The sequence below is a fragment of the Prionailurus bengalensis genome, chromosome C1 (genome assembly GCF_016509475.1).
Source record: "Prionailurus bengalensis isolate Pbe53 chromosome C1, Fcat_Pben_1.1_paternal_pri, whole genome shotgun sequence".
In the NCBI taxonomy this organism is placed as follows: domain Eukaryota; kingdom Metazoa; phylum Chordata; class Mammalia; order Carnivora; family Felidae; genus Prionailurus; species Prionailurus bengalensis.
In genome coordinates, this window is record NC_057345.1 from 95,492,598 (window position 1) to 95,507,787 (window position 15,190).

Genomic DNA, 15,190 nt, shown 5'->3' on the forward strand with positions numbered 1-15,190 from the left:
CGGCTAGGCTCTGGCAAAAGGGTCTCCGCGTTCCGTGCCTCTTATCGCGAGAAAAAAATCCGAGGCCAGTTACTGGCCAGAGGACGCAACGTTGTGTTCTCGCGAGACTTGTGAGCCACCATCTTGCTCCCGCCCCTGACAGTGTCTCTTGCCCGGGTCACTAGGACGCGGAGAGTGCTGCGTGGACCCTCGCTGACTATGCTGTCCCGGGTGGTGCTTTCTGCGGCCGCTGCAGCGGGTGAGCCGTCTAGACCCTAGTCCGGGCTATCAGGATGATTGCAAAGGAATGCGTCTAGGATTCCATGGGAGGGGTGGGAGGAAATGGGGTGTAGAAAGGCGCAGCAAGACTTGGGCCTGAGTGAGAAATGAATTACGTCTCTCGTAAGGGGAGCGTGGGAGTCCCGGGGGACAGGAAAGAGGAGTCCATGGTCTTAGTGGGCAGGCCTTGCGGGGACTGAGGGAGGGGCAGACGAGATTTCACCTTGACCTTGCTGACCTGCGCCTTGTTTCTGTGTAGCCCCCCGTCTGAAGAACGCAGCCTTCCTCGGTCCAGGGTAAGTAGGAGAGGTGTAATACTGCCCTTCGTCCTTATCACCTCGTTTCATTTCTCTGTAACCCCCTTTTAGCTTTAGGCCTGAAGTTACCCTCTTTAGGTAATTTTGAAAAGCTTAAAGTCTCATTCAAACATTTGTGTTGTTCTAACCGCCTGGAACATTGTGTCATCTCACGGCAAAGATTAATAGGCTAAGTGATGTGTTCTAACTAAGCTGGAAATTGGTGTTTGGTGTCTTCTAAGCCCCGCCCCTTTCCCTTCTGACCTTCAGGTAGAGGTAGCTGCCACAGTCCACAGCGGAATCGGAGTTGATAAATTGCATACCCAAAAACGAGTTCTATTAAATAAAAGAAGAATGTTGTTTTCAGTCTCTCCCAGATTCCAACTTTTACTACCAAATCTTAAGAGTCAGAGAAATCATTCGTTCAGTAGATGTCTTCCTACCTACATAACCAAAGATAGAAAAATGAGGAAGGCTAACTAACTTGGTTTTGTGGAGCTCAGTCTTCTAGAGAAGGCAGTGGTAGAGAGTAGTGGTTTAGAGCAAAGACTCTAAAGCTAGAACGTGATACACCTGGTTCCTCCACTTGTAATGCTGTGTGACTGCAATTTCCTCATCTGCAAAATGGAGATAATAGTACATTGTGGGTTATGAGAACTAAGAGACTTGGTTCCTGTGAAACTCTAAGAACAGTGCTTGATACATAGTATGTGATTAGCGTTACCGTCTGTCACTCATGTTTCGTAAAACATGTCAGTTTTCTTTGGAATTTCTTTTTGCTTCCCGACTTAGTCCTAAATCTTGCCAGATTTGATAGCTATTTGTGCCTTGAAAAAATGGCTCTAATCCATCTGTCATTTTTTGTGTGTGCAATAAAGTGAGGCTATAATTGCTTCTAGCTTATCAGAAAAAAAAAAGATTCCATACGGACAAGTTAACAAGTAATTGCAATAGAAGTCATAAATAAAATAACTGTATATAAGATATAGGGAACATCCTTGATTTCTCTTTCCACATTCCATATTTAATTTATTCAACAAGGCTCTTCCTCCAGATTTTATCTGGACTCTTGTTTTTTTCACTACCACTGCTACTGAAGTATGAACCACTGTCAACTTTCACCTGGTCTATTTCAGTAGTCTCTTAACTAGTCTTGTTGCATCTCTGTTCTTGTCCTGTTACAACCTGTTCTCACAGTAGCCTTAAGGATTACATGACCCCCACCCCTCCCCCCAGTCCCAACAAAACCCTCCAGAGCTCCCCATCCCACTGAAATAAAATTCAGAGTTACCATAACGCAGAAGATCCAACATGAATTGATCTCATCCTCCCTCTCGATTTATCTCTTTATATTCTCTTTTTAGCACTCTCCAGCCATGCTGGCCTTCTCGCTGTTCCTTTGAAAATTGCCAAGCTTACTGTTGCCTCGGGTCTTTGTACTTGTTCTCTCTTTTCCCCAGGTCATTGACTCATGTGTCGTCTGACCTCCTACCAAAAAAGCCTTTTGCACTGCATTGCTCCCTACCTCCTTACCTTACCCCACCCCATTTTTCTTCATAGACTTTCAGTGCCTGAAATTGTATGTGGACCTACACACTCATACGTTCCACAACCCCACTAGAATGTGAAGGCTGGGACCTTGTCTGCTCATTGCTGTACTGTCAACACCTGACATAAGGATGACTGAATGTGAGATTGGGGAGGTCTTTATAAAGGATATGCTTGAAATGTTGTGAAGGCTGCTTGGGCTTGGCAGCCGTTTAGTGAAAGACATACCAGGCAGAAGGAGCAGCATGAGGCATGTTTTTGGTTTTTTTGTTTGTTTATGAGAGCTCTGAGTAGTTCCATATGGCTAGAGGGTAGGAGAATGAAGGAAGATGATATAAAATCTGACAGGTGCTGAATCGTGTATGCTATATTAAGGAGTTTGTTTTCTGTAGGCAGGAGAGCCTATTGAAGAGTTTTAAAGTCAAATTTGCATTTTAAAAACATTGGCAGTAGCGGGAAGGAGCTAAGTTTAAGAGGTATATTTGTCGAGAAGCAGGGAGACCAGATTTGGGATTGTTAACTGGTTTAGGCCAGAGATAATGAGGGCTTGAACTAAGGCAGTTGGGGAGAGAATTTGAGTTGGTCTGAAACAAGTTTTATAGTTTAAACATGCAAGTTTAGGGGCGCCTGGGTGGCGCAGTCGGTTAAGCGTCCGACTTCAGCCAGGTCACGATCTCGCGGTCCGTGAGTTCGAGCCCCGCGTCGGGCTCTGGGCTGATGGCTCGGAGCCTGGAGCCTGTTTCTGATTCTGTGTCTCCCTCTCTCTCTGACCCTCCCCCGTTCATGCTCTGTCTCTCTCTGTCCCAAAAATAAATAAAAAACGTTGAAAAAAAAAATTAAAAAAAAAAAACAAAAAAAAAACCAAGCAAGTTTAAATAGTTCAAGAACTTGTTGAAGCAACTTCTATAGTTCAAGATTTAAACCACTGATTTAAATCTGGTTCTCGTCCTGGAGTAGTATTGCTCTCCAGGGGACATTTTGGCAATGTCTGAAGACATTTTTGGTTGTCACCACTGGGTGGGAGGGGGGATGCTAATTGGCATCTTGTGTATAAAGGCCTTGGGGGTACTGCTAATCACTCTACAGTGCACAGAACAGCCTTCCACAGCAACAAAAAAATTGACAATAGTCCAGAAAGTCAGTAGTGGTGAGGTTGAGAAACCCTCATTTAAATGAAAGAATCTTGAGCATGATTCTCAGATTTCAAAAGTTGGTGGGCTAGCCAAGACATTGAGAGGAGAAATATTCAAAAGACAAGCAGCAAACCAACATCAATGAAATAGTATAAACGCCTACATTGCAAAGGGATAGAGGCAGAGCAGGGGGGTGGGGGACAAAAACATGTTGGGAATTTGAAGGAGACGGAGCTGACAGCATATATAAAAAGACTAGAGGATTTTATTTCATCAGAATTTTAATGAAATACCAATATACTGTAACTTCTAAAAATGCAACCTTGAGCTGTTGGAATATGAGCATAGTTTACAAACCCATGGTAATAGTACAGTGATTCAAGCCCAGTAATGGCATTTGCAGGTCTTCCATGTATATTTGGAGAATGAATGAATTGATCAAGCTGTATTTAGAGTATTATGTTCAGTTCTGTATACCTCCTTTTAGTAAATAAAACCAGACAGCTCCTTGTGGGGGACAGTTAGGATTGTGAGAGAACTGAAGATGTTTAACCCAGATGCACGAGCATTATGTGTGTTACATAGAAAAATAACATTAGAACTAATGGATAGAGGTCTCGAGTTTGTACACAGCAGTTCAGCTTAAAGACCAACATAATCTGTCCGACACTGAAAAGGCCTGTTTCACACCATGATTAGTTAGCACACCATCGCAGAGCATATTCAGAAGGGCCAAAGTCCTTGCCATCAAGGTGCTCTCAACACAGTGGACCTGTACTGTAATAGCTAATCGCTTACATAGAACTTTACCGTATGCTTAGCACCATTCTAAGACTACATAAAATCTTCACAGCAACCCTATAAAAGCATGTTCTTTATTCCCACTTTACGGAGAGAAATCTGATTACAGAAGCTTAATCTTGCTCAAAGTCTAGTGGCACGTCTAGGATTTAAACCCAGATAATCTGGCTGCAGGGTCTATGTTATGTTTTCAGTTCCAGTAATAGACATACAAAGTGCTAGACAGATGACCTTTAAGACCTACAGAAGGGCTTCTGGTTTGGGTGGATAGTTACATAAAACTTCCAGTCAGGGTACCTGGGCGCCTCAGTCAGTTAAGCATCTTAACTTTGGCTCAGGTCATGATCTCATGGTTCATCAGTTGGAGCAGTATGTCAGGCTCACTGCTGTCAGCGCAGAGCCCACTTCAGAGCCTCGGTCTCTCTCTCTCTGCCCCTACCCCACTTGTATGCTCTCTCTCTCAAAAATAAACAAACATTTTAAAAAACAAAACAAATCTTTTAGTCATTCACCTTTGTCACACAGCTAATTATTGAACCCTCCCTTTCCTGTTCCTGGTCTGTTCCCTTTCCATTATGACAGTGGGAAACCGCCTCTGTCCTCATCCCCATTTATTGTTTCTACTAATTGTGCGTACATTGTGTTCTTTTTAAAGAATAGGCTTTAAATTTGTGTAATTGCTACCCGAAGGGTATTGCAGGCAACAAGGATCTTTCACACAGGGCAGCCAAGCCTTGCCCCTGTACCACCTCTTCCTGAATATGGAGGAAAAGTTCGTTTTGGGCTGATCCCCGAGGAGTTCTTCCAGTTCCTTTATCCCAAAACTGGCGTAACAGGTAAGCATTTGCCCAGTGTTCGATAGTATGTTTACATGGTATGGTTTATGTGTACCTAGGATTTTAGTGGCCTCTTAACCTCTTCCATATACCCCAAAAATGAAGTCAAAAGTAAATTGTGGAAGTGATTCAATGTAACACTTTTGATTCGGTTGCTCTAACTTGTCTTTGGAGTAAATGTGTTAGGGATTTTAACTTGATTTTATAGCGTTGTGCCATTTGTTGATACACCACATTTATTAAATGCCTGCCCTATGCAGGGCATTCTTCTAGGCATACAGGGGCAAACTAAGGTGCCTGCCATCATGGAACACGTGTTCTGTTACAGGACAGACAGTCAAGAAATGAGTAGTTGTATAAGGTACTGTCAGTTAGTGGAAGAACTATGGACTGAAATAAAGCTAGGTAAGATCATAGAGATTATTAAATTGTATATATAAGAATTAAAACAGAAATTGGGCCATATTAGGTTTTTCCCTTTTAAAAAGGCATAAACTATTCTGAGATCTTACATTTTTATAATGCAGTATTCTTTCACTTACGTTATTTAATCCTTAACAGTCCTGTAAGAACTTTTTATTTCACAGAAGAACTAGCAAATAAAGAATTTGCTGACATTTATTCTGTCTTTAGTGACTGAGTTGGACTTACACCCAGGGTCTCCAATTCAGTGTTTACTTTTACTTTTTTACTTTTACTGCAGTGCCTTTCTTGCTACAACTACGGGTGTGACTGTGGAACATAGGAAACCAAAGTTTTTTGGGTTTTTTTGTTTGTTTGTTTTGTTTTAACCCTCCAGGGAGTGGCCCAAAATAGCATTTCTGTACCTGAATTTGCAAGAAACATTAGGGTCCTCAGATCCCTATAGGTGATACAAAACATTACATATGAATAGGCTTTTTCGCAAATTCATACTTAAAATTTTTGATTTGCACTCAGGGCACCTGGGTAGCTCAGTTCGTTGAGCATCCAGCTCATTTCATGATCTCATAGTTCATGAGTTCAAGCCGAACATTGGGCTCACTGCTGTCAGCGCAGGGCCTGCTTAAGATCCTCTGTCCCCTTCTCTCTGCCCCTCCCCCACTTGTGCGCTCTCAAAAATAAGAAAAACATTAGATAAAATAAAATTTCTGATTCACAGTCAGATTTAAAGTTTGTATACTGGAGTGGCATCTGAGTGCTTCAGTCAGTTAAGCGTCTAACTCTTGATTTCTGCTGAGGTTATGATCTCACTGTTTCTAGGAGCTCCCTGCTGACAGTGAAGAGCCTGCTTGGGATTCTATCTCCCTCTTTTTCTGTCCCACATGGGCATGCATGCACACTGTCTCTCAAAATAAATAAACTTAAAAAAAATAAAATTTATATATTGGAGGCAAATTTTTTTTTTAAAAAGGAACTGTTGAAAGTTTTTTCAGGAAAATGGATAAAATACATTTTAGACTATAACCCTTTTATTTTCATAATACATCCTAACATTCTTTGGTACTAGTGTTGCTCAGAAAAACTGTAAAATGCTGCCCTAAAGCCTGCTTTGTCCTTGTCTCATGTTTTGAGGCATAGCAGAAGATCCTAAAGAGACATACATCATGCTTTTGTGTCCTTTCAGAACTCATGTCCTGGTTAAAGAAAAAGATAGCTATGTTTGTAGCATTGCAATTAGGTGCTGTAAGAATTGAGAGTCCTGCGATTTATTTAATTCATACAGCTTTTATATTGGGTTCTTTTTGCTTATTTCCAGTGTCTGTTTCCTATTCAATATAAAGAAATAGTATATTTTGCCGCACAAATTACTTCTGGAAGTAACCTGACGTTTAGGTTTGTTAAGCAGTTGTGCTGGGCACTTTACATACATTATTTCTCAGTTTCATCCACCCTGTGAAGAAGGTACCATTCCCATTTTACAGATGAGGAAACTAAATTCAGAGATTATTAATATTTCTTACGTGTTATAGAGTCAGATTTCCTGGAGTCCACATCCTTATTCTTTCAACTCTACCATATGGCTCCTCAGGGCAGGGTCATCTTTAAATCCAGTTATCTTAAATCATTATATAATACCTTCAACTAATAAAATGCAGAGGTTTTTGTCTTCCCTTTCAGATACAGTATATCCATCATAAAATAACTTTTCTTTCTTTTAGGACCCTATGTGCTTGGAACTGGGCTTATCTTATATTTTCTGTCCAAAGAAATATATGTGATCACTGCAGAGACCTTTACTGCCGTATCAACAATAGGATTGCTTATCTATGTAATTAAAAAATATGGTGCCTCTGTTGGAGAATTTGCTGATAAACTCAATGAGGTAAGAATCATAAACCTTATTTCTCAATTTAGATTGTGCTGAAAGCATCAATGCTGGGCGCCTGGGTGACTCAGTCAGTTAAGCATCCAACTTTGGCTCAGGTCATGTTCTCACAGTTCATGACTTCAAACCCTGCATCAGGCTCTGTGCTTGCTCTCTGTTTCTCTCTCTCAAAAGTAAATAAACATTAAAAAAAATTGAAAGCATCAATGCCATCAAGTGATGTTTCTGATGTTAATGTTAACTAACAAGAAGTGAATTTAATTATAATGATGAAAATTGTGTTAATGCTAGTTACTAATTTGAGATAAATTTTTTTAAATCTACCAAACTTTCTCCAGTTTTTCCAGTTTTGTTCATTCAACAGGATGTTGTGTAACTATTGTGGGCAATTATTATTAAGAATTTGTGCATTTTTTCCTGTATCTGTATGTCTCTTTGTGGGTGTTTTCACAAATGAAGAATATAACTTTGAAGAAGCATGAAATGAAGTTATTCTTGTTATCCTTTATGCTTTCATTGATCTTTGTTGTAAAATTATAATTGCAGCAAAAAATTGCCCAACTAGAAGAGGTGAAACAGGCTTCCATCAAGCAGATCCAGGATGCAATTGATATGGAAAAGTCACAGCAAGCACTGGTTCAAAAGCGCCATTACCTTTTTGATGTCCAGAGGGTAGGTTTCAGAACCTCCTAAGGAGAATGGTTACTCGTTTGTGTGCATTTAAAACAAAAATTAGAATCTCTTATGAGGAATGGTTGAATATGTTGAACACATTTTATTAAGAAAAGAGATTTGGGTGGGGGTTGGCAATTACAGCTATTTAGATATTCAATATCTGTCAAATGGATAAATAATTAGAATTACTACTCTAAAATTAAAAGTTATAAAAGAACATATTTTGGATCCACACAGAAGGAAAGTAGTTATTAAATTATAGCTGACTAAAAAATGGTATTCGCTCTCTAAGGCCATAGGCAAAGTACATGCTCTGTGTTTCATATATGCTTGCTGTGAGGAAATCTGATACCTTATATTCCAGTTTACAAAGCAAATTCAGAAAACAGTGGAACTTTTTACTACGGTCAAGGCATCATTAGATGCTAAACTACTTAGTTTCAGGAACATTTTTGGAACACGTTCAAGTATTTTTGCTTTAACAATCATATTGTTATCTCCTCTGAGCCCAGTGCTTTTTGCCTGATATTTACAGTGACATGGCCTTATATTGATATTTTATGTTACAGAAGCATGTATGAAATGAAAAACGAGATACGAGTATCTAAAATATTAAGGATGTAGGCCAGTATTTCTTAGTGTGGTCTCCACATGTGTCAGTCGTCTTTGGTGCAGGTTTTTGGACCCAGTCAAAGACTGGAAGCAGAATCTATGTTTTTAAAAACTGATTCATAAGGATTCTCAAGCACGTAAATGTTTAAAAACCTCAGAAAACTTTAAAACCTTTCTGTACATAATTTAGATTTCAACCAGAGAATGAAATAAAATCTGACTTTTGAAGATACAGCTTTTTCATAAGACTCAAATAGGTAGTCACTGCATTTCTGTTTATGAAATATTTAATAGCTCCTGATCGTCAAGGCAGGTGTTGGGAATAAAAGAAAGTCTGCCTTCATGGAGTCTGCTTTCTAGCCAGGGGTTGAGAGAATGATAGAAAAACAATAATTGAGCAGATGGGAATGCCAACTGGTAATAAGTGAGATGTAGAACAATTAACTAGGTAGAAAAGGAATAGAGTTAAAAGGAACTAATTAGAGGAAAAGAGATTTACAAGGGGGGAGTTATTTTTATCAGGCAGTCTAGAAAGATCTCTAATGTGATACTTGAACAGAGACCTGAAGAGGTGATGGTACAAGCTATGTGGACTTCTGGGAAAATAGCGTTGCAGCAGAGGGAAGAAAAATCACAAGGGCCTACACCTGGAAACTTGTTTGGTGTAGTCCAGGAAGAGTGAGGACGCCAGTGTAGCTGAAGAGGAATGAGTGAGGAGGAGAAAATGTAGCAAAGTAGATAGTGGTCAGGGGCTGGATCAGGTAAAGTTTTTAGGCTTCTCTATGGACTTTGTTCTCTGAATGAGAAAGTCATTGAAGCTTTTAAGTAGAGGAGTAATACAGTCCCACTTTTGTTGAAGTGTCACTCTGATTGCTTTGCTGGCAAATAGCCTTCAGTCTTGTAGCACTGGTTTGAAATGCCTACAAGTTAGCCAAGTACAGTTGTTAGGTACAGACCATTGGATGTAGGAGTCTGGAATTTATGGGGAGGATTCTAGGCTGGAGATTGGGGAGGTCATGAGCTGACAGATGGTACTTAAAATTACAAGACTAGAACATGATGAAAAGAAAAAAACAAAAACAAAACAGGTGAAAACAAGGACAGTGTCAATCTGTAGTCATCCTAGTTATGGTGAGGAAATAAAGGGCCTAAGAATTTGCTGTACATTTAGCAACATGGAGGTTCTTGGTAACCTTGGTAAGGGCTATTTTAGTAAAGTGATTGGAGTAGGTTGAAGAAAAAGTGGAAAGAAAAAAGTGGAGTCAGTAAGGACAACTGTCAAAAATGTCAAGGAGTTTTACTGTAATAATGAGCAGAGAAATTAGCAGCTAGGAGGGGACGATGTAGGAATCGAGATTTTTTAAAGATGGAAAGTATGATTACATGTTAGTGTCTGATAGAATTTAGGAGAGAGAGAAAAACTGATGCAAGAAAAGGGGAGAGAAGTTTGCTGGAGTGATGTCCTTTAGTAGGCCAGAGGGCTTGGGACATAGAGTGCAGGGGGATGGGCTGCATCCACAGTTCGGCCGCAGTTACAGAAAGGAAGGCAAGTACACGAGTATGGATTCAGGTGTACTAGGTTATGTGGTGGTAGAAGTTTGTGGAAGTTCTCTTACCGCTCCCCTTTTCTCAGTGAAGCCGGATGAAGGTCATTTGCTGACAGTGAAAGTAGTCAAGGAGGTACCAGAGATTAGGAGAAAGAAGGCCCGGAAGATCAATGGACTAAAGAAATGTACTTAGAGGTATTAAGGGCCTACTTGAGATTAATGTCTCTGTGTAACAGGCAGATCTGTAAGGATTCACACTACAGACTAAAAGATAACAATGTCCCTGTCACTGTTGTTGATTTGATCTTAATCTAGAGGTAGTAGGTGGTATTAGAGAAGAGAAAGGAATAAAAGATCTGTAATTTAGCAGAGGCAGTTATCATAATTTAAAGCTTACCTAATTATATACCTAGAAAACCTAAGAGAATCAACATAACTTTTAATAACAAAATTCGGGGCGCCTGGGTGGCATAGTCAGTTAAGCATCCTACTTTTTGATCTTGACTCAGGTCACGATCTTACAGTTTGTGAGTTCGACTCCTACATCGGGCTCTGCGCTGATGGTGTGGAGCCTGCTTGGGATTCTGACTCTCCTCTCTGCCCCTCCCCTGCTTGTGCGTGTGCTCTCTCTTTCTCTCAAAATAAATAAATAAATGTTAAAAAATTTTAATGATCAAATTCAGTCAGCTGTTCGGGTGCAACGTTACTAAGAAACGAAATCAGTGCCCTCCGTATACAAATAGCAGTCAGTTAGAAAATACAGTGGAAGAAGATAAACCATCTAGGAAGCGATGCATCGAGTACACCTCGCTATAAGAATACAAACTTTTTACTTCAAAAAATAGAAAATGCTCATGTGGTTTAAGGTTCTAAGAACCTTGTTCTTAGGTTGGAAGACTCAATATTATAAAGAGATACACTCTCCCTGCTTTAATCTCTAAATTTAACACATTCTTATAAGGAAAATACTGATAGCCTGAGGGTAGGGGATGTTGGGGCTTGGACAAATTGATTATTAATAGAAGCAGAATACCCAGGAATATTTTGGAAAAGAGAAGTAGTGAGAACCTATCCTGCCAAATGTGAAAACCCATTATAAGATTATAAGAAACTATACGTAGTATGTGCATTGCATGAAAAGAAGGTCAGTCAGGGTGGTGCCACGGAAGAGAAGGTCTAAACGCTAAGGCAATTTAGACGTGCCAGTTTCATCATAGAGGGGAGAGAATTGGGCCCCTGTGTAGACATGAGGTTGGCTTCCTACCTTTTGCTTTCTACTAAAATAAATTTCAAATGAATTAAAGGTCTTTCTAAGGAATGAAACCATAAAAGTGGAAAAAGAGAACGTGAAAAAAAATACAATTCCTTTGGAGTTGGCAAAGCCTTTCTAATAAAGATAACAAAATCAGGATCTTCTGTGTGGTGACAGATGTTAACTACACTTACTCCGGTGACCATTTCACAATGAATGCAAAATACTGAATTTATGTTATATACTTGAAATTACACTTCAGTTTATAAAAATTAAATTATACCTCAGTTTAAAAAAAATCCATGGATAAAAAAGATGTATATGTACACAATGGAATACTATTCGGCCATAAAAAAAAGAATGCAATCTTGCCATTTGCAACGACGTGGATAGAGTTGATAGTAGTATGCTAAGTGAAATAAGTCAGAGAAAGACAGCCTGTATGATTTCACTTGTGGGATTTATGAAACAAAACAAATGAGCAAAGGGGGAAAAGAGCAAGAGAGAGACAAACCAAGAAATAGACACTTAACTGTAGAAAACAAACTGGTGGTTACTGGAGAGGAGGGGGCAGGGGGTTGGGTGAAATAGGTGATGGGGATTAAGGAGGGCACTTGTGATGAGCACCGGATAATGTGCGGAAGTGTTGAATCCCTGTATTGTACACCTGAAACTAATATGCTGCATATTTATTGGAATTTAAATAAAAACTTGAAAGAGAATAAAAATAGAAAAACTGCAAAACTCCAGAAATTATAAGAGGATAAGTTGTTCAATTGATCTCATAAAAATTTTACATGTACAAATTAGCATAAACAAAGTTAAATGACCAACTGGGAAGACTGTGTGTGTTCCATGTGACACAAAAGGGTAGTTACCTTAGGGGAGACCAATATCCCAGTAGAAAACTAGGCATAGGACATGGACCATTGATAAGTGACTAAGTGTAAATGGTTCCTAAATATGTAAATTTTCTCCTTAGATAATGACAAAGTTCATTTTTTCTGCTTATGAGAATAGCATGAGGTAAAAGGTTTTCTAAACATCATTGGTCAGGGTTTGTGTTGCCAGTAGGAGAATGAAGTAGTACAAGTTTATATGGAATTTGACAGTGTTGATCAGTTTAAGAGCATGGGCTTTAGAGCCTGGCTCCTTGTATTCAGATCTTGGCTTCACAGTTTATTAGCTCTGTAACCTTGGACAAGTTCCTTAGCTTCTGCCTCAGTTTGTTTACCATCAAATGGATATAGTAATAGTAACTGTCCCATGGTGTGATGATAAGACTTCATTGAATTGACACACAGTGTTTAGAACATAGTAGGTACTCAACAGATGTTATTATTACAATAGAGACTGACACACAAGTGCAGACATACGCAGCAGATGCAGCAATATTTGTAGTAGAAAAAAACGGGAAGTAGTCTAATCTATTAATAGAGCTTAGTTAATTAAACTGCATTATGGAACCACCAGTATGGTAGAATTCAATGTAACTTAAAATTGAGGTGGATCTACGTGTCATAATTAGTAAAAGGGATGTGTGGGTGTGTGCGCGTGCGTGCGCCTGCCTTTACCTGTATTTTGTTTATTGAATGTTTCTGGGAGGAAATACAGGATATACAGGAAGGTGGTGGCCTGTGGGGGGACTGGAGGAAACTTACTGTATATACTTTCAAACATACTTTTACTGTAAATATGCTATTAGAATTTTTTATCACATGTGTCTCTTACTCATATTAAATAAAATCATTTTGTGTAAAGTACAAGAAAGTGGTGGGGTGTTCTGACTGGCAGAATCCGCAGAGTGGAAATGATCCTTCAACTATGCAAACAGTTTTTGTCAATTCTTAATTTTGCCTCAGAATAACATTGCTATGGCACTGGAACTTACTTACCGGGAACGGCTGCATAGAGTATACAAGGAGGTAAAGAATCGCCTGGACTATCACATCTCTGTGCAGAACATGATGCGTCGAAAGGAACAAGAGCACATGATAAACTGGGTGGAGAAGCATGTGGTGCAGAGCATCTCTGCACAGCAGGTACATGATGTTCTGAAACTTCTGGAGCTGTATTCATTTCTGACGAGCCTCTGCTGATGCGCTGTTAGGCTAGGAATTGCTGGTGGGGAGTCTTTTTTTTTTTTTAATGTTTGTTTATTTTTGAGACAGACAGAGACAGCATGAGTGGGGGAGGGTCAGAGAGAGAGAGAGAGAGAGGGAGACAGAATCTGAAACAGGCTCCAGGCTCTGCACTGTCAGCACAGAGCCCGACGCGGGGCTTGAACTCACGGACCGTGAGATCATGACCTGAGCCGAAGTTGGACGCTTAACCCACTGAGCCACCCAGATGCCCCGCTGGTGGGGAGTCTTTAGGCTCCAGACGATGGGGTCGCCCTGTTTCGTTTCTCTGGGTAGTGGTAACTTGGAGGACGCTGCCCACCTGCCTTGATGGCTTTCCTCTTCACTCAGAACTTGGTATCAGAGAATCTCTCAGTATCAGAGACAGCGGGAGGTAGTTGGCACGGCTTGTGGCAGACTTGTATTCAGGTTCCATCATTTGGGAAACGTTAACCAACAGATTTCATTTTTCTGTACAGCAGACTGAATAAAGCTATTTCTGAGTCCCTTCCATTTCCTCATTCCATGATCTCTACTCCATTTCCTCTTCCTTGCCACTTAAATCACTGGTCATGAATGGAAAAGAAATGTTTTTATTATTTACCTAAATTTGATTTCCTTTTTAAAGTTTATATTCTTTTTTTTTTTTTTTACTTGATTTCTTCTTTCCCAAATATATAGTATATGTAGGCATTTCTAGTCATTTTCTGTATAACACTCAAGGACTAGAAAAACAGGGTCTATCAACATTTAATGATTTTTTTCTCAATAAATTGTCTTGTGTAAAAGTAACGTTTATTTAAGAAACGGGGAAAACAAAAAATACAGAAAAGAGACAAAATTATTCTCATTTTTAACATTTCTGTGTTACTAATGTCAGGTTGGTAGTTTTCAAGCAACTGTTAGCTGTGTAACATCGGTGACACGTGGTTACAGGAATGTCTGGCTTCAAATTCTATGTAGATTTCACTCATAAAAGCTGTGAGCCAGGGGATTTTAACTAGTTTCTGGGATTTGCTTTAAATAAATTGTATCTCCCCTATGTCACATAAAGAATTCCTAGTCTATCATATCAAGCCAGTAATCCATCTTGAGATTCTGTAGGAGCCTCAAGATCTTGTAGGAGGTATCCTTCAGAATTACAATGTTTATACCCTTCTGTGATTTGGAGATGTCTAAACAGATTGCTCTTTCTTTATCACAGGAGAAGGAGACAATTGCCAAGTGCATTGCAGATCTGAAGCTCCTTGCAAAGAAGGCTCAAGCACAGCCAGTTTTGTAAATGCATCTATCTCTGTGGAGACAGCTAGAAGCAGTTGACCAAGGAGACTCATCGATGTGGCATAGTCTTTCTGTATTGCTGTCTATTGAAGTTACACTTAACCTTTCCCAAAAGTGAAGTTTGAATTTCACATGAGAATGAAAACAGTCTGTTGGCCAGTGAGATGTTTTTCATCCTTCTTGCTCTGTATTTTGAGTTGTTCCATGATCACTTTTGAATAAGCAGTTTGCTTTTAATAAAATTTGTTGCCTGACTAAAGATTACCAAGTTAGAGTTTAAATTTGTAATTAATTCTACCATCTTGCATTAAAGTGACAGTTGAGACTAGGTTTTTCAAGTTGTGTAATATTCTAAAATATTTTAACATTTGTCATATGGGTAAAAATCAAACGTGTCATTGAACTGATAATTTAGTGTAAGCTATTCCTGGCCAACTGACAGGCTATTGGAAATTTAAAGCTTTTTTAGTATTCTTAAAATAACTAAAGGAAATCTTGTGTATCAAGTCACATTATTGACTTC

At 39.4% G+C, this 15,190-nt stretch overlaps 1 protein-coding gene across 1 annotated transcript; it reads left to right on the forward strand.

Moving 5' to 3' along the window:
* Positions 1-100: 100 nt before the first annotated feature.
* ATP5PB (ATP synthase peripheral stalk-membrane subunit b) lies at positions 101-14,926 on the forward strand. Its single transcript, XM_043575837.1, has 7 exons — positions 101-238; positions 518-554; positions 4,727-4,872; positions 7,014-7,177; positions 7,727-7,852; positions 13,129-13,308; positions 14,591-14,926. The coding sequence occupies exons 1-7, from the start codon at positions 199-201 to the stop codon at positions 14,666-14,668; spliced, it is 771 nt and encodes a 256-aa protein (XP_043431772.1). The 5' UTR covers positions 101-198; the 3' UTR covers positions 14,669-14,926.
* The last annotated feature ends 264 nt before the right edge of the window (positions 14,927-15,190 follow it).